The sequence below is a fragment of the Aspergillus sydowii genome (assembly GCF_001890705.1).
Source record: "Aspergillus sydowii CBS 593.65 unplaced genomic scaffold ASPSYscaffold_1, whole genome shotgun sequence".
Classification (NCBI taxonomy): Eukaryota; Fungi; Ascomycota; class Eurotiomycetes; order Eurotiales; family Aspergillaceae; genus Aspergillus; species Aspergillus sydowii.
Window position 1 is genome coordinate 235622 of NW_024467859.1, and position 18391 is coordinate 254012.

The 18391-nt window shown below is 51.0% G+C and overlaps 10 protein-coding genes across 10 annotated transcripts; 6 read left to right on the forward strand and 4 right to left on the reverse strand.

The window, feature by feature from the left end:
* Positions 1–992: 992 nt before the first annotated feature.
* On the forward strand, positions 993–2095 carry ASPSYDRAFT_83392 (uncharacterized protein; the record flags this gene model as incomplete). Its single annotated transcript, XM_040851219.1, has 4 exons — positions 993–1293; positions 1551–1610; positions 1664–2021; positions 2077–2095. The coding sequence occupies 4 exons, from the start codon at positions 993–995 to the stop codon at positions 2093–2095; spliced, it is 738 nt and encodes a 245-aa protein (XP_040707128.1).
* An 814-nt stretch (positions 2096–2909) lies between these two features.
* Positions 2910–3524, forward strand: ASPSYDRAFT_25408 (GPI anchored serine-threonine rich protein; the record flags this gene model as incomplete). The annotated part of the gene is made up of 3 exons (XM_040844159.1): positions 2910–3034; positions 3102–3200; positions 3227–3524. The coding sequence occupies 3 exons, from the start codon at positions 2910–2912 to the stop codon at positions 3522–3524; spliced, it is 522 nt and encodes a 173-aa protein (XP_040707129.1).
* A 66-nt stretch (positions 3525–3590) lies between these two features.
* Positions 3591–4210, forward strand: ASPSYDRAFT_37860 (uncharacterized protein). Its single transcript, XM_040845584.1, has 3 exons — positions 3591–3659; positions 3715–3796; positions 3851–4210. The coding sequence occupies exon 3, from the start codon at positions 3906–3908 to the stop codon at positions 4149–4151; it is 246 nt and encodes an 81-aa protein (XP_040707130.1). The 5' UTR covers positions 3591–3659; positions 3715–3796; positions 3851–3905; the 3' UTR covers positions 4152–4210.
* An 827-nt stretch (positions 4211–5037) lies between these two features.
* ASPSYDRAFT_53035 (uncharacterized protein) lies at positions 5038–8778 on the forward strand (the record flags this gene model as incomplete). The annotated part of the gene is made up of 3 exons (XM_040848604.1): positions 5038–7071; positions 7644–8086; positions 8163–8778. The coding sequence occupies 3 exons, from the start codon at positions 5038–5040 to the stop codon at positions 8776–8778; spliced, it is 3093 nt and encodes a 1030-aa protein (XP_040707131.1).
* Positions 8779–8932: 154 nt separating this feature from the next.
* ASPSYDRAFT_37865 (uncharacterized protein) lies at positions 8933–10504 on the reverse strand. The gene has a single exon (XM_040845585.1). It carries the CDS (start codon positions 10436–10438, stop codon positions 8954–8956), a length of 1485 nt encoding a protein of 494 aa, XP_040707132.1. The 5' UTR covers positions 10439–10504; the 3' UTR covers positions 8933–8953.
* A 408-nt stretch (positions 10505–10912) lies between these two features.
* On the forward strand, positions 10913–12271 carry ASPSYDRAFT_139402 (WD40 repeat domain-containing protein; the record flags this gene model as incomplete). Its single annotated transcript, XM_040840946.1, has 4 exons — positions 10913–10934; positions 11012–11033; positions 11082–11577; positions 11627–12271. The coding sequence occupies 4 exons, from the start codon at positions 10913–10915 to the stop codon at positions 12269–12271; spliced, it is 1185 nt and encodes a 394-aa protein (XP_040707133.1).
* Positions 12272–12932: 661 nt separating this feature from the next.
* Positions 12933–13371, reverse strand: ASPSYDRAFT_138285 (putative vacuolar transporter chaperon Vtc1; the record flags this gene model as incomplete). The annotated part of the gene is made up of 2 exons (XM_040840825.1): positions 12933–13270; positions 13338–13371. The coding sequence occupies 2 exons, from the start codon at positions 13369–13371 to the stop codon at positions 12933–12935; spliced, it is 372 nt and encodes a 123-aa protein (XP_040707134.1).
* A 461-nt stretch (positions 13372–13832) lies between these two features.
* On the forward strand, positions 13833–15058 carry ASPSYDRAFT_37868 (dynein light chain Tctex-type family protein). The gene is made up of 5 exons (XM_040845586.1): positions 13833–13955; positions 14106–14177; positions 14273–14311; positions 14413–14487; positions 14555–15058. The coding sequence occupies exons 2-5, from the start codon at positions 14154–14156 to the stop codon at positions 14837–14839; spliced, it is 423 nt and encodes a 140-aa protein (XP_040707135.1). The 5' UTR covers positions 13833–13955; positions 14106–14153; the 3' UTR covers positions 14840–15058.
* Positions 15059–15070: 12 nt separating this feature from the next.
* ASPSYDRAFT_142365 (uncharacterized protein) lies at positions 15071–16288 on the reverse strand (the record flags this gene model as incomplete). The annotated part of the gene is made up of 1 exon (XM_040841236.1): positions 15071–16288. One exon carries the CDS (start codon positions 16286–16288, stop codon positions 15071–15073), a length of 1218 nt encoding a protein of 405 aa, XP_040707136.1.
* Positions 16289–17136: 848 nt separating this feature from the next.
* ASPSYDRAFT_116667 (SUR7/PalI family protein) lies at positions 17137–18144 on the reverse strand (the record flags this gene model as incomplete). Its single annotated transcript, XM_040840183.1, has 2 exons — positions 17137–17666; positions 17739–18144. Coding segments are annotated over 2 exons (936 nt in total), but the record flags the coding sequence as incomplete, so codon positions are not given.
* Positions 18145–18391: the final 247 nt, after the last annotated feature.

Here is an 18391-nt window from a genome sequence, read left to right on the forward strand (position 1 = left end):
GCCTCGCCATGTCTCTACTATAACCATGCGAGTCCCTAGCATGTGAGGGCTACATCATCGTCGCAACAACAACAACAACAAGGTTCTCATACAAGCTAAACCGAGATAACTGGCTAGGACGTCGAGTGTGCCGAAGATGCCGGAGCGTGTGGTGTCGTTGAAGCCCGGCGTGTCGATTAGGTGGATTTGCCGGGTGGGACGGCGACTAGGGGGATCGGGACGCTGTAGCTGTACGTATCTATTGAGGTTGTTCCTGTAGCAAGAAGCCCGTTAGATACCGTAATGATATACTCTAAGCACTTGCCGAGGAATAGCAATAGGAGGAGCTGGAAGACAGGCAAGAGTACAGTCCATGCCCAACAGTAACATCCTCCGCCGTACAGCGCGCAACAAAGGTACTTTTCCCCGACCCCGTCTTCCCACAACAAGGAAGGACCTATTTTGGGGAACAGGCTTGACAAGCCCTGTGAAGTACGAGAACCGCTGGGCTTGGTCGGCGAGTTGTTGCGCGTTAGGGCGTCCATGGCAATTGTTGCTGATGAGGTCAACGGAGCCTTGCATGATGTTCGAGAGGTAAGTAAATAGCTTAGAGAAATTGACCATGAAGGTTAGGATACAATACTCTAAGGAACTAACTAGGCAGGCTACATGATTCATTCTAACACACGCAGCTCAACCTTCCACTGTATCAAAGACAGACCAATTTCCAAACAGAGCCAGGGCTGAATGCGCCTAACTGCTCACTGCGCACTACAGAAACTGCTGCTACTACTACTACTACTACTACTACTACTACTACTTCTTCTTACCCCTCAGTTATACCGGAATAATACGTGAAGAAAGTGGAACATGAAACTATAACCTTTGGCTTGTCTTAGCACCATGCCGAGGCAAGGCTGAGGATTCTGTGTGCTGAATATCCCAGTCGGGGAGCAGGCTAAAGACAGGAGAAAGCAAAATGGGCCAAAGTGAAGAAAGAAATCGAAGCGCAGATGAAGGTGGCTATACAGGAACGTGACCGCGAGGCTGAAGATGTGATGCGTGAAGAGCGCGATCGATGTACGAAGATGATCCAGAAGGTGGAAAGTGATACGGGGTCGCTCAGGTCAAACATGAATAGCCTTCTGGCTGAGAGGGACAAACGCGTGGCGAAGATGGAGCAGAATATGAAGAAACAGCAAGCTGCCCACAGTGCAGGGCCTAAGAAGATCAACGACCGACAGCAGCGGATTGAAAAGGAGAAGGTAGAACTCGAGAAGCAGCAGCGGCAGAGAGAGAGAAAGAAGAGAAGCGGTAGAGAGAAGGAGCAGGAGAGGAAGGAAAAGCAGAGACCAAGAAAGGAGGGGGAAAAGAGAGAAAGAAACAAAAATACAGGCAGACTCAAAGGCAGAGTCAGGTCCAGGCTCCGACGCAAACGACGGCCTTTGCTCCGTATAGCTTGTCATTAGCCAACTCTACCCATCACATACTTGGTGCTAACTGCATCAGCAACACTGTCTGGCCACCCACGGAGCTGGGATCGTCAGTGCTTATTAGAGCTGACAGCTTAGTCGAGATAAACTGCCAGAAAAGCAGGGTCTGGATTGCTGGCTACTCAAAGAGAACCTGGCGTAAGAACCTCGTTAGTATAGGGCCTTATTCTGGAAGCTAAAGTCAGCCATAGGAATGGGCCAAGCGTTGACAACAGTCTACCCAAGCTTGGGCGCGTATCTCAATACGTATGGCCTGGACAACCTCGAGCTGTGCACTCTGGGACCCAACGCTTCTTACTATGCTCGATGGCGCAACGGCAGATGGTGGTCTTGGGCGTCTGAGGAAACCAGCACGGCAATCTTTGTCGCGCAGAGCAGTGGGAGTCACATAAAGGCTATAGCCATGGGCTACGAGGGTTCCTATGTCATTTCCTATGGACCTCCTAACAACACGAGCGGGAGAATCTGGACCTTACGTGGGATCTCAAAGGATACTACTCAGCCCTTGACGAATGTTTGGACAAGGACAAGTGGAGAGAAAGCATTACGGTTGGTTCCCCTCTACCCTCCCCTATGTGCAGCTGGAGGCTAACAGGCAGCCCAGGCAATTACACTCGACATAACCAGTGGAACTGGTTACATGATGACATCATCGATAACAAAGACAGAACGATTTGGCTCTGTAAGTGTATTACGCATGACAATATAAGAAGCACTATCGCGGACTGATTCGATAAATCAAATTAGTAAACGGGCGATTCTGGCTGCTGGAAGATATGTGGTTCCGGGGAAGAATCTTTGAAATGGACGCTTTTGATATTGCGCGTTGTACTTCATATCCAAAGAAGAAACAAGTAAAAGAACCCGGGATATCCACTATAAAAGCCTCCTTTAAATTGTCATTGAACTATGGCTTTCCCGCCAATAGTCGGCCTATATATGACAGATCAACTGTCATCCCCCCGTGTGACCGGTCCAATCGACGAATCCAGAACTTACTTGAACAGGCAATTCCGGCGAATTTGCATGTTTACTCGACTGGATTGTACTCGATTGTCCGACTCTTATGGACGTTAACCACTGGAGCCTGACGAAACGGTCTGCTCGACAACTGAGATATTCTTTGTTAATTGGGGACTGACATCTATTATGAGATCACAACATAGATGGATAGATGGCTATACATAATGGCTATTCAGTGGTGGCTGATATAGTCACCCAAGCCCGTTTAGCTTTAGAAGCCATTGCATGTCTCCTGCACGCCTCCAATATTGTCCCGGACGATAGCCTCAAACGGAATCACCCCTTATCGGTGTTACTCTGTCCGTGTCTATAAGTTCTGTCCCCGATGAACACGAAAGAGCTACTCTTCTTCTTCCCGCCTCATCCTCCTCAATCCTCTGCGCATTGTACAGCACCATCGACCCTTAAGTCAAGATGCGTTTTCTTTCAGTGCTCTCTGTCCTAGCTTCTGCCTCTGTTAGCGTCCTTGCTCAGGAGACCGCAACTTCCACTACCACCTCCACCCAGACAAATGCTGCAAGCAGCTGCGATGCCCAGAAGTATGTCTCCCAACACACTCAATACGCTCTTCTCTACACCCAGGTTAACAACGCACCGATAACGCAGCATCCTTGACGCCTGTGTGAAGTCCATTCAAGAGCAGGTTGACAACTGCGGCCCTAATGAATGGGATTGTCTCTGCGAGCAAACCAACAACATGCTGACGTAGGTTGCCTACCTTTCTGTTGCAGCATCCGTCTAACTCAAGAAACCGAGAACAGATGCTACAATAACTGCCCCAAAGATGGCAGCCGCGCCGGCATCCAGCAGCAAAGAATCTCCTACTGCAACGCTGCAGGGAAGCTCTCGACTAGCACCACGCATTCAGCTACAAAGACCGCGACCGCGACATCGTCGGATACTGAGGCGTCATCAACGAGCGACGGAGCTGCTGCGTCGGCGACGGCAGACGATGCGGCGTCAAGACTGGAGATTGGATTGGGTGCAGGGTTTGGGGTTGGACTGGCTGTTTTGGGTGGGTTGGTGTAGATAAGTTTTGATACCGAGGTTGGGGTGGGCTATATCCGTTGAGTGATGGTGGCATGGGAGCCTGGTGTAGTAATAAAGGCCGTTAAACTATAATTGACAGATCTTGTTGAACTGCCTGGATGATCTTTGTTATAGCTGAGACGGTCAGTGCACAGGACAATAAAATTCAGGCACCCAGGCTGCAGCTGACCAAGAGATCGACCAGTGGGGAGCTAATCGGCGTGCCAAGTGGACTAGCAGCTGTGATGGGCCGATGGTTCGTGCGGACAGAACTGAACAGTTAGTTAGTTACCAGCTGAAACGGGATACGAGACAGGCGCCCGTACACCGCAGCACATGATGTAAGAGAACAATCGATTGTTCGGCCATGCGCGGAGAACCATGGATGGGGTTATCAACATGCTGGGCACTGCCCTTCCCTTGTTGAATGCCCAGAGCGGGCGAGCCAGTGAGGTCATGATTACAGGCAGTTGGGAGACAAAGACCAGTCTGGGCCCGATTTGCGGCCGATTTGACGTGTCAGGAAACCTGTGCTCAGTATGGCAGCGCGGCCGCCCAATCAGCGGGCTCCCCCTCTTCGCTCCCATTCTCTCCCAATTCTGGGCGAGTCGTCAGTCGTCACCCTGATCTCCCATTATCCTTCTCGCTCCCATCATTCATTCTGGCCCTGTCGTCTTACTCTTCGCTCTCCTTCTCCCAGCTTCTTCATACTCCCATTCCCCCTATCCTCATTATTCTCTCTCATTCTCCCCATCTCCAGTCCCTGGACGGACTCCTTTGCGCCGACTTTGCCTGCGTTTGTCGTCTGCCTGTTCCTATCTTTCTATCCTTTCCTGTTATTAATAGAGCCCGCCACGGTTTCTTGTTTCTTGCCCCCCAAACGCCCGTCCGTGGTTTCCGGTACTCCCTGACTCCCGGCCGCATGTGAGTTGTTGAGATCCCATCCTGTACTCTCCGACTCGACTGCTATCCCTACCTCGCCTGCTTCTGCTATCTTGCACCTGTATCTGCCTTCTATCTTCTGCTATTCGCTTCGAAATCTTGCCTTTTAAAATATAATATTTTTTACTCGAAGTTGTATTGTTTTTTTATTCCGTGTTGGGCCCCAGCTCCTTCCCCCTTGCTGTCTGTTGCTGTCTGTCGCTGTTCGCCGCCGGTCGCAAACGACGCCCGACGGATCTGCGCCAAAACGCTCACTCCTTGGGCCACTGGACGCCTCATCATTAACCTTCCTTCCGATCGACATCGCGCGTTTCGCATGCACCGGTGCATTGTCTTGACGCTCGCGAATTAATTCTATTCTTCTCCCCCTTCCTAACTCCCGCTGTCCCTTCCGGACTTCCCCTCTTCTTTCTGAGACAGGTCGTGTCGCATCGCATCCCTGCATTGCTTACACCTGGATCGCTCGCTCCCCTCCTCTCTCCCTTGCCAAAACAACTCGCATGGCATGTTTCGTCTGCTCCCTTGGTCCTCTTCGATCGGGGGGGATAAGGTAATGGCCAAAGAGGTCAAGATGCTCGCCGCGCCTCATTGCGCCCCTCCCTCTGTCAGCGGCTTCACGCTGCCCCAGTTGAAGCGCAAGCGATCCGATTCCAACGACTCAACTACCAGTCGCGATGCCCCGGTCGCAACAAAGTTACGAACAGATGATGCACCCTCGAANCAAATACCCTTTCAACAACAACAACAACAACAACCTCCACCACCACCGCCACTTTCTGCTACCAAAGATGATGCGACCACCATGCCAACCGAACGTCTGAGCGATCAGGCTCCCGAGCGCGCGCCAGATTTGCCACCTTTGCTGCCTGATGGTGGAAGCTCTGATCCATCCGAGGTTCCGTCGCGCAACAACCAAAAGGCTGCGGTTCGCAAAGTCGATACAGAGCGGTTGCGCGAAACGCTAGAAGCCCAGCTCAGCCTTGAAGTGCTGCTGAAACATAACGAACTCCGGTTGATCGATCAGGAGATCGCAAAATGTCAAGTCGCGTTGGAACAACTGCGTCGCTGCGCGGAAATTCCCTACCCTGGGTCTCACGCTACTGGCGTATCGCAGTCTATGAGCAGTGGGACTGGAATGTCAGTATGGGCTCCTGGAAATGGACCCGCACCGATTTCTCCAGCACCCTGGGGTGTTGCAAACGGACCTTACACCCGCCACTATTCGCGATGGTTGCTGCCAGATCCGCGTTTCGATGGCGGCGAGGTCGAACCGGCAACACCCATGGGATTCGGCATGGCGACTCCTCTGGAAGGTCGTTCGACGCGCGGGAACCCAATCGATACCGGCTATCTGGCTGGCAAGTCTACAAGGCCTCAGCGGGGATCCACTGGGACGAAGCTCCAGTCTTTGCCCAGCGGTTACCCGGCTCCGAAAGAAAGAGCTGGCCCTATGATTATCCGACGAAAGTCAGATAATGTTCTTGTCAAGTTGGTTTGCTTAGATTGCCGCAGGGACAATTTCTCTAGCACTCAGGGCTTCATCAACCATTGCCGCATTGCCCATAACCGCAACTTCGCGAGCCACGATGCCGCAGCGGTCGCGTCCGGGGAGCCTGTGGAAGTAGATGACGCTGGTGCGGTTGTTGGTGGCAAGAATGAACCTCCGTCCGCTTCGCTTGCGCCCGGCTTTGTTCACCCTCTCATTCGCTCTGCTCACGTTATCGAGCCAACGCCGACTACGGCATCGTCGACGTCGGAATCATCCCATAGTGCAAGTCAAAAACCGTCGTCAGAAAACGGCGGTTTACAAACGGTGGAAACACCACGTACTCTGTCTCGCACATCACGGGGCCCGAAGACCCCTGTGATAGCAAAAACACCAAACGATGCATTCACTGCTTCAGATGATACCCCTCATCTGTCATCTTTGATGAAACTCAGAGGGGTTGGAGTCGATCTTGGCCAGTTGGTCGGTGATGCAAAGACCACAGTGGATCTCGGCGGATACTTCTCTGAGGAAGGAGAGTCGGAGTCTGAGCCAACGACACCGTCCACAGAGATAAAATCCAATAAGCCGCTTGCCACTCGTGCTGGGCGACAGCCCATGCGCACGACAGCTTCACAAACAGCCTCTGAGCGCCCTGACGGCCACAAGGGCATCGAAAGGCCCAGTCACCAGCCTCTCGCGCTGGAGACGCTAACGCCTTCACGACCGCAGGTGCCTTACCAGTCTCCTTATGCGCCAACGGGCCCTCAGATGAACGAGCTGCGGGAAGTTGATGGGGTCGAGTTGAGCCCAAATACGGTGGAGTCAAATCAAGCTCCAAGTCTTGTGAGTGACGATGACGACTTTGAAGCGGCGTCTGACTCGGACAGCCCCGGTCCTAGCTCGTCTGAGGCAGGAGACGGAGACGACTTTAGCCTCATTGACGTGGAGGACGACGAGGACACGACAGGCTCGACCACCACCAGCGATTCAAACCCCAAGCCAGATGTTGGATTGGGAAGTGCCGGCAAGCCGCTGCAACACGGAAAAGTGAGGAAGAAGGGACAATATATTCCGCCGTCCGTTGTTCCGTTGAATCGGGGGAAAGACGAGAAGCGCGTGAGCTTTGTTAGTCCGAGCTCGAGTCCAAACAAGGACAAGAAGGATGGGGAGCGATCTCCTGAACGATAAAGATAGATTTCTCTACTATTGTTTGAAGATATAAGCTGGTCGAACGAGATCTAGCTCTTTCTAGTTTTTATTATGTATCTCTTCTCTTCTATGTATGAAATGATACGTTAGACCTCGCTGAGGCTCTTCGCTCAGCTTTGCTGAGAATATGGTTCAAATTATCATTACGATTTATGATGTATTAAACGCGCAAGCAGATTGACATTCCACCGGGGTTTTTTTTTTTTTTTTTTTTTCAATAGAAAACAACGGAGAACAGAAACCAGCTGAGATAAATGGCCTTCATAATTCAGCTTATAAGTTGTGGTCGGAGGGCTTGAGTAGAAGGCTAAAAGCCGTTAAGCTCCAGAGTCATTGGAAGTTGATCCGTCCCAGACTCCCAGCAAAACAAGCCCACCATCAACCGTACCTAGTAGTACTTGGTGTCTACCACGGCAACACCTTCATCAACCCATAAATCCTAAGACCACTCAACCAACCAAACCAAACCAAATAGGAAGATGGATCGAGACCTCAACCCTACAACAATATCTCTATCCACATTCAAAGCCCTCCTGTCTTCATACGAAACAACCGTGAAGACCATAACGCGGTCCAAAGCGCTCGCCAAGGCCTCCTCATCAAAGGGGAAGAAACAGAGTCAGAAGCAGAAGAAGACTCAGGGCAAAAAGCGCGCTGCTGACTCTGACCGAAATGAAGAAGAAGAAGAAGGCGAGCACGAGCAGGAGCACGGGCTAAGTCAAGACGCGAAGAAGCAGGTCGACGCGCAGGTTAGGGAGTTCGAGACCCTTGATTCGTGGCGGTATAAGTCTCTTCCCGGGCTCGTTGAGGCGAGGATTCAAGGGAAAGCCAAAACCGATGGTGAAGGAGGAGGAGGAGGAGGAGGAAAAGAGCCGTATGCTCTTTCCAAAGACGAGGTTGTCAAATTGATGGAGTGGAAGTTGTATGTTTTTCTCCGGCTACCACATCACCTACCTTCCTTGATATCCAGGTACAATTAATTATCTAACAAATTGCAGAAAACATGGCGTCTACCGCCCAACCCTGCTAGGCATGGTAAAATCAAACCAAGAAAAGAGTATCCAAAGCGCAACGCGCAGCGCGTTTTCTCTCATCCAGGAGGAGAACAAAGGTGAGGGTGTTTCTAAGCTCGATTTTCAGGATAATATCCAAAAAGGCCTGGGCGCCCTGACCGGGCCGCTCCGGGGTGTCGGGCCTGCGACGGCGTCACTGATTCTGTCTGTTGCGTCTGCGGATGTCCCGTTTTACAGTGATGATGTGTTTCTTTGGCTTTGTGTGGGTGTTTATCCATCTACTTCTGATGCGGCTGCGGCCGAGGAGGAGCGAGAAAAGAAAGGGAAAGAAAAAGACCGGGGCAAAGAGGTTCGGCAGAACGGGGAGTTGAATGTCAAGTACAATATCCCCGAGTATAAACGGCTTTGGGAAGCAGTGCAGAAGTTGCGGGCGAGGTTGAATGAGGAGGCTGGTGGGGGCGAAGGCATTTCGTGTGCGGATGTGGAAAGGGTGGCATTGGTGGTAAGGCACTTTGATCAGTCTGGCCTTCGGGACGAGGGTATGGATAGAGAAGAGGGAGAGGATGGGAAGAGGAAGAAGAGGAGGATGCATCATGAGTAGGATACTGTATTTCTATAATTGTATTCGCTATTTACCACGAAACAGTCTGGCAGTACAGGTAAGTCTCATCAAATTGTGAGAGTAATAGATAACAATAGTATACCGTCAAACGCTAACATGACCCGCCTCGCTATGCAATAAAAAAAAAGTTTAGGTGGTAAGGGTATCTAGATAATTATGCCCGTGATAATTCTTCCTCCATCATAAGAGCGAGCTCATCGTCATCAATACTCGAGACTGTGTTTTCGCCCGCATCTTTTCCGGCTTGTAACCAGTTGTATTTCTTGCTTTGCAGGGACTTAAGTGCTGCACGACGCTCTTCTTCAGACGGGGGTTGGGCAGCGGGAGCTTCATTTTCTTCAGTCAAATCAATTGTGACGGCTTGGGGTTGTTGCTTGGAATGAATGATTTGCTGTGTAGCCGGAGCAGAAGGTTGAACATTGCCGTTGAGTGGTTTGTCAAATTGCGAGTGCACCGGATTTTGTGGATGAGGCGATGGCACAGCAGCGTGGCCGATTATCTGTTCCAGAACGGAGACTGACTTCCGCGGCCGCTTGTACCCAGCTGGGATGGATCCAACAGTGGGGACCCGCTTTTCCACTTGGATTTCATACAAGAGTGCGTTGTACAAGGTGCTGACAAGGTGGAGTTTGCCCCTCCAATCGGCTGCTTCCTTCTTATATTTCTCGACGCGGGCCTGATGTCTGGATGACACTCGTCGAATCATTGCATTCTCCTCACGAAGCACCTGTTCCGGTACTTTCCCGTTGTCGTCCAGCTTTGTATATTGCAATAGCGATTTCTTGTACTGGTCCCGCTCGCGCGTAATCTGGGAGAGTTGGGTTTGTAGACTCAAGATCTCATGATCTTGTTTCTCTTTCCCCACAGCGACACATTTGACATGCATCGCCGGAGATGAAGGAATATACCCTAGCGGCCCTCCAGTGACTAGGTACGGCGAGGTGTACTCGGGCTGCTTTCCAACTTGGAATATTTCGCGGGTAGTAGTGGAAAGAATGTCCTGCTCATCCAGAAAAAATCGTTCCTTCGTCGATTCGCTTACTCCCGGCGTGTCCAACGGAGGCTCGACAGTGTCCTCCTCGAAATCGGGTATTGGATCATGCGGCAATACCAACGGCAGGTCAACTCCACTTCCAAACAAGTTGTCAAAGGTGTCGAAGAAAGAGGCAGGCGATTGAAGCCCCGAATCGGTGGTAAGCGACGGCGTTTCAGGATATTCCAACTGTTGTCGTTTCTCAGGCAGAAATTCTTGCGGCTCCTCTGCGGTTCGTTTGCGGGAGAAGAGAGAATCGAGTTCTGGGATGGTAGAATCAAACAGCGGATCGGATAAATCCTGACCCAGATCAATAGTATTGTTTTGTTGTGTTTCGAATCCTTCCAAGCCGGTTTCTTTGCCTTTCTGGTCTATGCCATCGGTCGTGGCGGCGGCATCGGCCGGTTCATGTTCAATATCGAAACAATCATGTTTCTCATCCTGTACGGAGTTTTCCCGCAGCTGAAGCCCAGGGGATGGTGTAAGCCCCAGATCATTCACATGTAGAGAAGGAGTATCCATAAGAGCGAGAGACTCTTGAGGATCGGGAAAGCGGGCAGAGGACCTGAGGGAGGTAGAGTTACCTTCAACCACGTCTCTATTCATCGCCAGTCTGACACAGTACGATGATCGCAAAATCACGCGTTTGTTTGCCCTTCGTTTGAATCAAGATTCAGTCACTCCCTACCTGTTTTCCAACCTGGACCAACGTCTCGATGGATAGTCACACTGACGACAGTATGCCTACCGGCAACGCGGTGGTGTTCAAACCACAAAACTGGCCATAGGATAGATAAATCAAGTATATCAAAGCCAGAACCTGATATGCAACAACTGGCAGAGGTGGAGATGGAAGAAGAAATGCAGAGGCGGCAGAGCGAGTCATCTCGAAATAGTACTTTTTCGCACCGCTTGCCAGACCGCTCACGTGCCGTGTCGACCCCAGGTACAATTTGGGCCCCTCAGGCATAAAACCGGCAGGATCATAGACGGCTCCAACCACCGCAACATCAAGTTGTAAGCGAGAGCCTCGAACTCGCCTTTCAACCTCTAATCCTCCGTGTTGGATACCTAGTCAACATGAGTGTTATTCTATGTACCGGTAAGTTTTTTCGACATGCCTGGTGCGAAAAGTTGCGCATCTCGAGAGCACTGAATTGACATTGTCTGGCAATTTAGCTGGCTATGACCATACTATCCGGTGAGTTTTATCTTCGGGTCAAGAAATACAGTATTTAACACATGTTAGCTTTTGGGAGGCTCTGTCTGGTATATGTTCGCGCACAATACAACACCCCGACTCCCAGGTAAACCGCCTTTGCATCACACCTGACAAACGATATCTCGCGGCCGCCGGTCACAGCAATGTGAAACTATACGACATCAAGTCTACAAACCCGAATCCAGTGATGACCTTTGAAGGACACACAAACAATATCACCGGCGTTGCGTTTCATTGCGAGGGCAAGTGGATGGTTACCAGCTCCGAAGATGGCACAGTAAAGGTATGGGATACAAGGACTGGCAGTTTGCAGCGCAATTATGCGCACAAAGCTCCGGTGAACGATGTAGTCATACATCCAAACCAAGGGGAACTCATCAGCGGTGATCGCGCTGGTATTGTCCGAGTATGGGATCTCGGTGAGAGCGTCTGCACTCATCAATTGATCCCAGAAGACGATGTTGCTGTGCATAGTGTCAGCGTCGCCAGTGATGGGTCTCTACTCTGCGCAGGAAACAAGAAGGTAGGGTGATTTTGTGAAGGCCGTGTTGCTTTGGCTGATTTAATTCCAGGGAAACGTGTACATCTGGCGAATGATCCAAGAAGCCGAAGTAACTCGCATTGTCCCGATTTGTACCTTCCAAGCCCACAAGGACTACCTCACCCGTGTCCTCCTATCGCCTGATGTCAAACACCTGGCAACCTGCTCCGCTGACCATACTGCAAAAGTATGGAACCTCGACCTGGACTATCCGCCGGCGAAAATGGCCATTGCGTCGGCCGCTCGGTCAAAAGCCAAATCGCCATCTATAGCAGAGTCGAAGCCAACTTCCCCGTCTCCTGTGGGGACCGAGAGCCAAAGCAGTTCAATGCAGTTTGAGAAGGGCAGAGCAGACAGCATTCCATTCCACTTGCTCAACGGGACCCCGCCGCCTGGAAATCCTGCTGAACCGCCACCATCATTTCCTGTACAGCCCGATGGCCCTCCAATGGACCCGAATACCGGTACACTTTTCCTAGAAACAACATTAGCAAACCATCAGCGGTGGGTCTGGGACTGTGCGTTTTCGGCCGATTCTGCGTATTTGGTCACTGTGTCTAGTGACCACTATGCGCGGTTATGGGAGCTGGCGTCCGGCCAGATAATCCGTCAATATAGTGGACATCACCGCGGGGCGGTATGTGTTGCATTAAACGATTATTCGGAGCCCCGTTAGGTGGCATGTCGAACTCCAGTGGACACTATTGCCTTCCTTTATCTTTTCATAGTATGTTTTCATTATGGGTTAGCATGGCGCATGGGTTTGACGATAGTCGGAGGCTGGTTTTGCCTATATCTTGGAGTTCAGGCCTGCGAGGACTATAATGATTGTCAGAAATAACGCCCTTTCTTCCGGGTATTTGTTTGATGCTTGTCTATGCAGTCCTACGTCTTCTGGTAAGCGTGTAAACTGCTGGCGTGTTAGGCACAGCTATGTCTGTTACAGATGCTGTCTTAATTTGCATGTCAACTTGACATTTATTGTTGAGGGAAATAGTAATGCTGAAGGAGGCTAGTACACATATTTATTGAATGCATCCAAACACAACGCCTTGTCAATAGTAACAAAATCTCCTGCGTAAATATAAGTCATGAGCATGGCAAGACGGGAGCCTACGCAGCAGGCTGCCCGGCCGCTTAAAGCATCATGGCGCTCGCATAAAGAGTCGACTCGAGGGGGATAATCATACATGCAATATCCAAGTAACAGCGCCTTTTAGTCAACAATCTGAGTCGAGTAACCAAGAATATGAACTCGCAAAAAAAAAGAAAGAAAGAAAAAAAAAAAAAAAGCATGCAGCATGCACGCACACCAAGCATGACCGACCGACCAACTTTTACTCCGACACCATACGGAGAATGAAGTTCACCACAACAGCAGCAAGCAGCGAGATAGCCAGGATGGTAGGCCCGAACCGGTCGTCAATCCCACTTTGACCTCGTTTCCGAATGCTCTGGGCCCGCCAATGGAATGTGACAAGGGCATATATCATGGCGGCCATTGCGATGACTGTGAAGAGGCCGGCAGAGATGCGTCCGATACGGTCTCCGAAGTTGAGCAGTCCCACTGCCAATCCGCCGAGGATGACAGTGAAGTTGAGCCAGGAGAGGAAGGTTCGCTCGTTGGCGAAGAAAACCTTGGGCTCTACGCGGGTAGGAAGCGCAATGCGTTTGCCTGTGTTTTAGGAGGTTAGCTGACAGCTACGGGGCGCAGATTATGGATCAATTGTTCAAGAACGGACCTGGAGCCGTTTGGAGGAGTGGTTGGCTGGACATTTTGGTGCGGGGTGAGGAGGTGAGTTGGAGGTGCTTGGAGCCGTGAGGTCAGGAAGCTGTGATTGAGGTCGGACAGTAAAAATGTGCAAAACGAGAGGAGATGGAGGGTAAATAAGGTACTGGGTGTGATTAACCAAGCTAAACGATCTTAGAAGTGACTGGACTTCTAGAGACTGGCGCCGTCGTGGGCATGGCAGATGGGGCCGTTCGATGCTCTCACGGATTTGGCCCGAAGTGGCTCCTCTGCCGCAGTTAGGCGCCAGCAAGCTACCCACGTGCCCCGGACGAGCTCACTGTATGGCTGCCTCAGGCGCGGAGCGGATCATTATAACGCCGGCGGCGATGTCGGTTGCAACAAGCAACGCGCTAGTCTAGAAGTAGCAATGCAGCTTCTGGGCTTGGCCCTCTCAGGAATAGCGTGGAACGGGCTCGTCCAAATTGGACCAACCACTAGTCGCGCAGTCGCGGCCATGATGGCTTGAGTTGTCTGTCTCTTGCATCAACAAGACCCCGATCCTTCTCCCTTGTCGTGCGACCTGTCTGTCAATCCTCGCTATTGCAACCCTGCGTACCTTCTCTCTTCGGTAAGTGCGATTTCTCTTCCCCAGATTGTCGTCCTGCCCTGCGGTGTCGGCCCACATTCCTCCCCCACAATCCTGGTCTTTGGCTCTGCCCAAACAAACGTCACTTTCTCAAACCAACATCAACAGCTATACTAACTGCTCTGTCGCAAGATCCATCAACAGTTATACGGAACCTCGCTGCGAAGTTCAACACACACAATGGCTCTCGAGACCGCTCCTTCTGTACGTGAACACAGATCTCGCCATGTGTCTTCAGCCAACGCGTTGACATTGATCTCAAATCGACATTGCCCGCTAACGTCCTGCCCCAATCCTAGCCCGTCCCTATCGATGAATTGACCAAGATTGCCACAGAGGTGCGTTCCTGAAACTTGTCGACCGACGCCAGACCGGTGCAATGTGTACTTCTGACTCGGCAGCCGCATTTTGAGACATTCGACTAACTTTTCACCACCAGGCCTGTGATTCTGCACTTGGAAAAGCTGAGGGATACGAACACACCCAGGTTGGAACATGGAACTCTGAGATCATTGTACGTCTAAGCCCGCAGCCGCAGTCCTCGACAAAAGAAGAAACCGTCTAATAAATTACGCTGTCAGAACGCCATCCTCAAGGCCCTCATTACCGCTACCACTCCCTCCACACCCAACACCCCGCCGCCATTCCGGTTCACCGTGAACAGCACCATCGTGCAACAAGGCTTGATCGATAAATCCTCGGCAGCGGACGGTTCGGCCGCCAACACCGGAAAGCGCGGTATGCACTCTGCCTCTGGTGCCTACTGGGACGTCAACCGCGATGGAATGTGGACATTCAAGTACCCCGCCGCCGAATCCAAGGGGCTGGACGTCGTTGTGAGCGTGACATGGTTTGCGCTGGGTTGATCGCCATATACAAAAACGCAAATAAAATAAGAGTAAGGAAAGGACAGAGCAGCTATACCACTTCTAGTTTCGTCATCTTTTTAGCTATATGAGCCTTTGATGCGTTGTGAACTGATTTTCTTTCCTACATTGGAGTGGGGTGCATTTTCCCTGACGTGAGCTTTATTCGTATGTTATACTTCGGTTATGGCTATATACCACTGATATGCAGCAAATCGAATTGAAGTTCAATCAATCAAAGTACCCTAGATCGATAAACCTTCCAAAACTCCAATAATCCTTCTTGGTCCCCTCCCCATTCACCGTGTCATTCCCCTCAAATCTCGCAGACCAGTAGGCACTTCCCTGCGTATACTGTTCCCAGATTGCCAACCCAGCCTTCACGTTCCTCTCCCTCAGCGCAAAACTATTGTTATATGCCGTCTGGATCGCCCACTCGCCCACAAAGACCGGGATCGACCCATCGCCAGACTTATTCTCCGCATCAGAGAGCATATACCGGGGCAGATTCTCAGCGGTCGTATTTCTGCCCTCGAAGTAATAATTGTGCATGTCGAAGACAACATTCTCATCCGCAGAGAAATTCCCTTTCCAGTAATCTGGAAGCTTGAAGCTCTGGAACATCACAGGGATATCACCAACCCTCAAACCTTCACGCTCAGCTTCAGCCTCCCTCATCCTCACCCTCTCCAGAACGGCCCTCCAAAACCTCAAAATATAGGCCGCCGCAGAGTCCGACACCGCCTCGGGCGTCCCAAAAACACTCATCCCCAAATCATCCTCCTTATTCCGATCCGCCGGCTCATTCATAACCTCAAACGTAAACGCCGTCGGCCGGCTGGAAGCACCAATAAACTCAATCACCTTATCAACAACATCCATCGAGTGATCCCACGCCGTGTCGTTATAGAACCACCCCCAATGACCCACCGCCTCGCCGATATCAAGCCCATTTAACCCGCCAGGCAGACTGTGGACGTCGATGATGATGTGCATGTTGTACCTACGGATCGCGTACTCCGTTATCCGGCGGAGATGCACCGTCTGCTTCCCCGAGTAGAGACCCGAGCCGGGAAGGTTAACCCAGGCAGCGTAGGTCGTGGGGATGCGTAGGAGGGATATTCCCGCGGCGGCGAGGGCGTCGATTGTAGCTGTTGTTATGAACGTGGAGTAGCGGTGTTCGAGGACTGCGGAGCATTGGGCTGGTCCTAGGGTTTGGCAGAGTGTCCATTCGTCCGGGGCGTTTGGGGCGTGAGTTTCCCAGAATGTGGTGTCGAGGGAGGCTTCTTGCACGAGCCACCCGCCTAGGTTTACGCCGGTGGATTTGGTGGTGAGCCAGTTGAAGGGGCGTTGTTGTTGTTGTTGGGATCTAGAGGGATTTGGCAGGGTGGTGGTGGTGGCTGTAGTGCATAGTGCGAGGAGGGTTGTTATACTATAGAGCGCTCGCATGGTGGTAAAAGTATATGTGAGGAATGAGGAATCAGGGATTATGGGGAATCTAAGATGGGGTATGTACTGGGTTTTATACGATCGAAAGGCCTCCTTGTACTAATTGTACCAGAGCTGGGAAATTGGATGTATGGATCATCGTTATGCTCCAGTATATCTAGGATATCCCGTCCCTTGAAAGTAATTCTCCCGAGATGGGTTATAAACTTATATTGACAAACTGCAGGGGAATTGTGCATGAACCAATGGGGAATTCTTCGGAGTGCGGAATCTGGGGAGTGGAGAAGACAGGCAGGGGACCGCACGATGTTAATGCATGCCATGCCCAAAATCATATGAAGTAAAAGTGGGAATTGACAGGCAGTTTAGATGCCGATCTCTCGGGATTTCCAGAATTCGGTAGGGACAAACCCGAGCTCGAGGCTGAGATCCGGAAGTCCCGAACGAAAGCTATTTAGCTTATTTAGACTACTGAAGGGCTGGGGCTGGAGATAACTTCCGACGTCAAAAGAAGGGATTTGCATGTCATAGCCATAACATCGTAACTAGTTAATAGTATATACTCGATTTCAAAAATACAAACTTCCACCTACAACCGTCTAAAAAATCAGAGAAAAAAAAAAAAATTCAAATCCAATCTATGACGGCGCCCTTCCGGTATTTCCTTTATATCCTTTTATACAACTAGGAGACATTTTCCCGGTTTGTTTGTATGATTGTGTATATATAGATGATTGTTAAAGATGACTCCTACCACTGGTATGTACAGAGTGGATACCAGGATAGCCGAGTGAAATTTATCGATGGTCTTCCGTCGGAGAGCGAGAGTGAGGGCTAGTCTTTTCCATCTCGGGTGTGGCAGCGCCGGTGGCGGTGCCTGTAGAGCCCTCGGGGTGTTGCTTAAGCTGCTTGCGAGCCTTGCGCCCACCGCAGCAGGCGGCACAACACGAGCCAAGCTCGACAATGAACGCAAAGAGATTGAAGGCTGATGCAATCCACATGAATGCCAACATGCGGTCGCCGAGTTCGGCGTTGATATTGAGTTCGTACGAATCGCCAGCAAAGACATTCTTGAAGATGACGAACATAACCGTTGCGATTGCGGAAGCGACAATCGTGAAAAGAGCGGTTAGGAAGGTGATAATCGCAAAAGGAAAAGCGCGCAAGAGGATGAAGGTGCGGCGACGGTGTGGAGGGTGGGCCCGGTTGACTGCTGCGTCAGGAGAGATGGTCTGGGGTGGGCGTGACGAAACGGCAAGCGGAGACAGAAAGATGAGAACGAAAGTGAGGACAGCCGACGTGAGGAAGAGACCAAACATCCAATGAGAGGCTTTTTTGGCCAGGTCGAGGGCGTCCGTTATATCGGCAGGAAGAGCAACTAGAGCGAGTTAGTATAATTCGATGCAAAGCAAAAGAAAAGAAAAGAAAAGAAGAGATAAAAAGAACGTACTGGAAGCTCCCGCAAGCAATTCGCTTAATATAATCTCGATAGGGTTGAACCAATATAGCGTTTCCGGCTTTGAGCAGAAGGTGATGCCCTCGTCATTGTAACCCTCGCAGAAATTCCACAGGCCAACCTGGTAAAAATCATGGAGACCAATGGACCGAGCAATACTGTTGATGAAACGGGCATTGGGCACACTGAGCGGAATGATATTGGACAGATCGATTTTCATAAAATAGGTTTCCCGCAAGACAGGCTTATTGGAGACATTGCCAATGACGACGAGGACTAAGAATATCCAAGCGATGAGGTGGAGGAATGAGCGGAGGAGGCGATGCGTGAGTGTTTTCCTTGAACTCCGGCCGTAGGCGGGTCGTCCGGAGTTCCTGCGAAAGCTCGGAAGCACCGCCATAGACCCTGGCGGTTGCAGACTGGACGGAGGAGGGAGCTATCAATATTCGAAACAGGGCGATATAAATACGAAATCGGCGGAGGACGGAGTACGAGTTGGGCGGTTGGACGCAGGTTGACGCAGAGTGACAGAAGTTCGAAATCCGTACGGTCGGATGACGTTAACAGGGTCCTGGGTCCAGCAGGCGAGGTGGAAATGACAGGCGGGTAAAAGATAGGAGAATGTTGAACAAGGGTGCAGGGCCAGG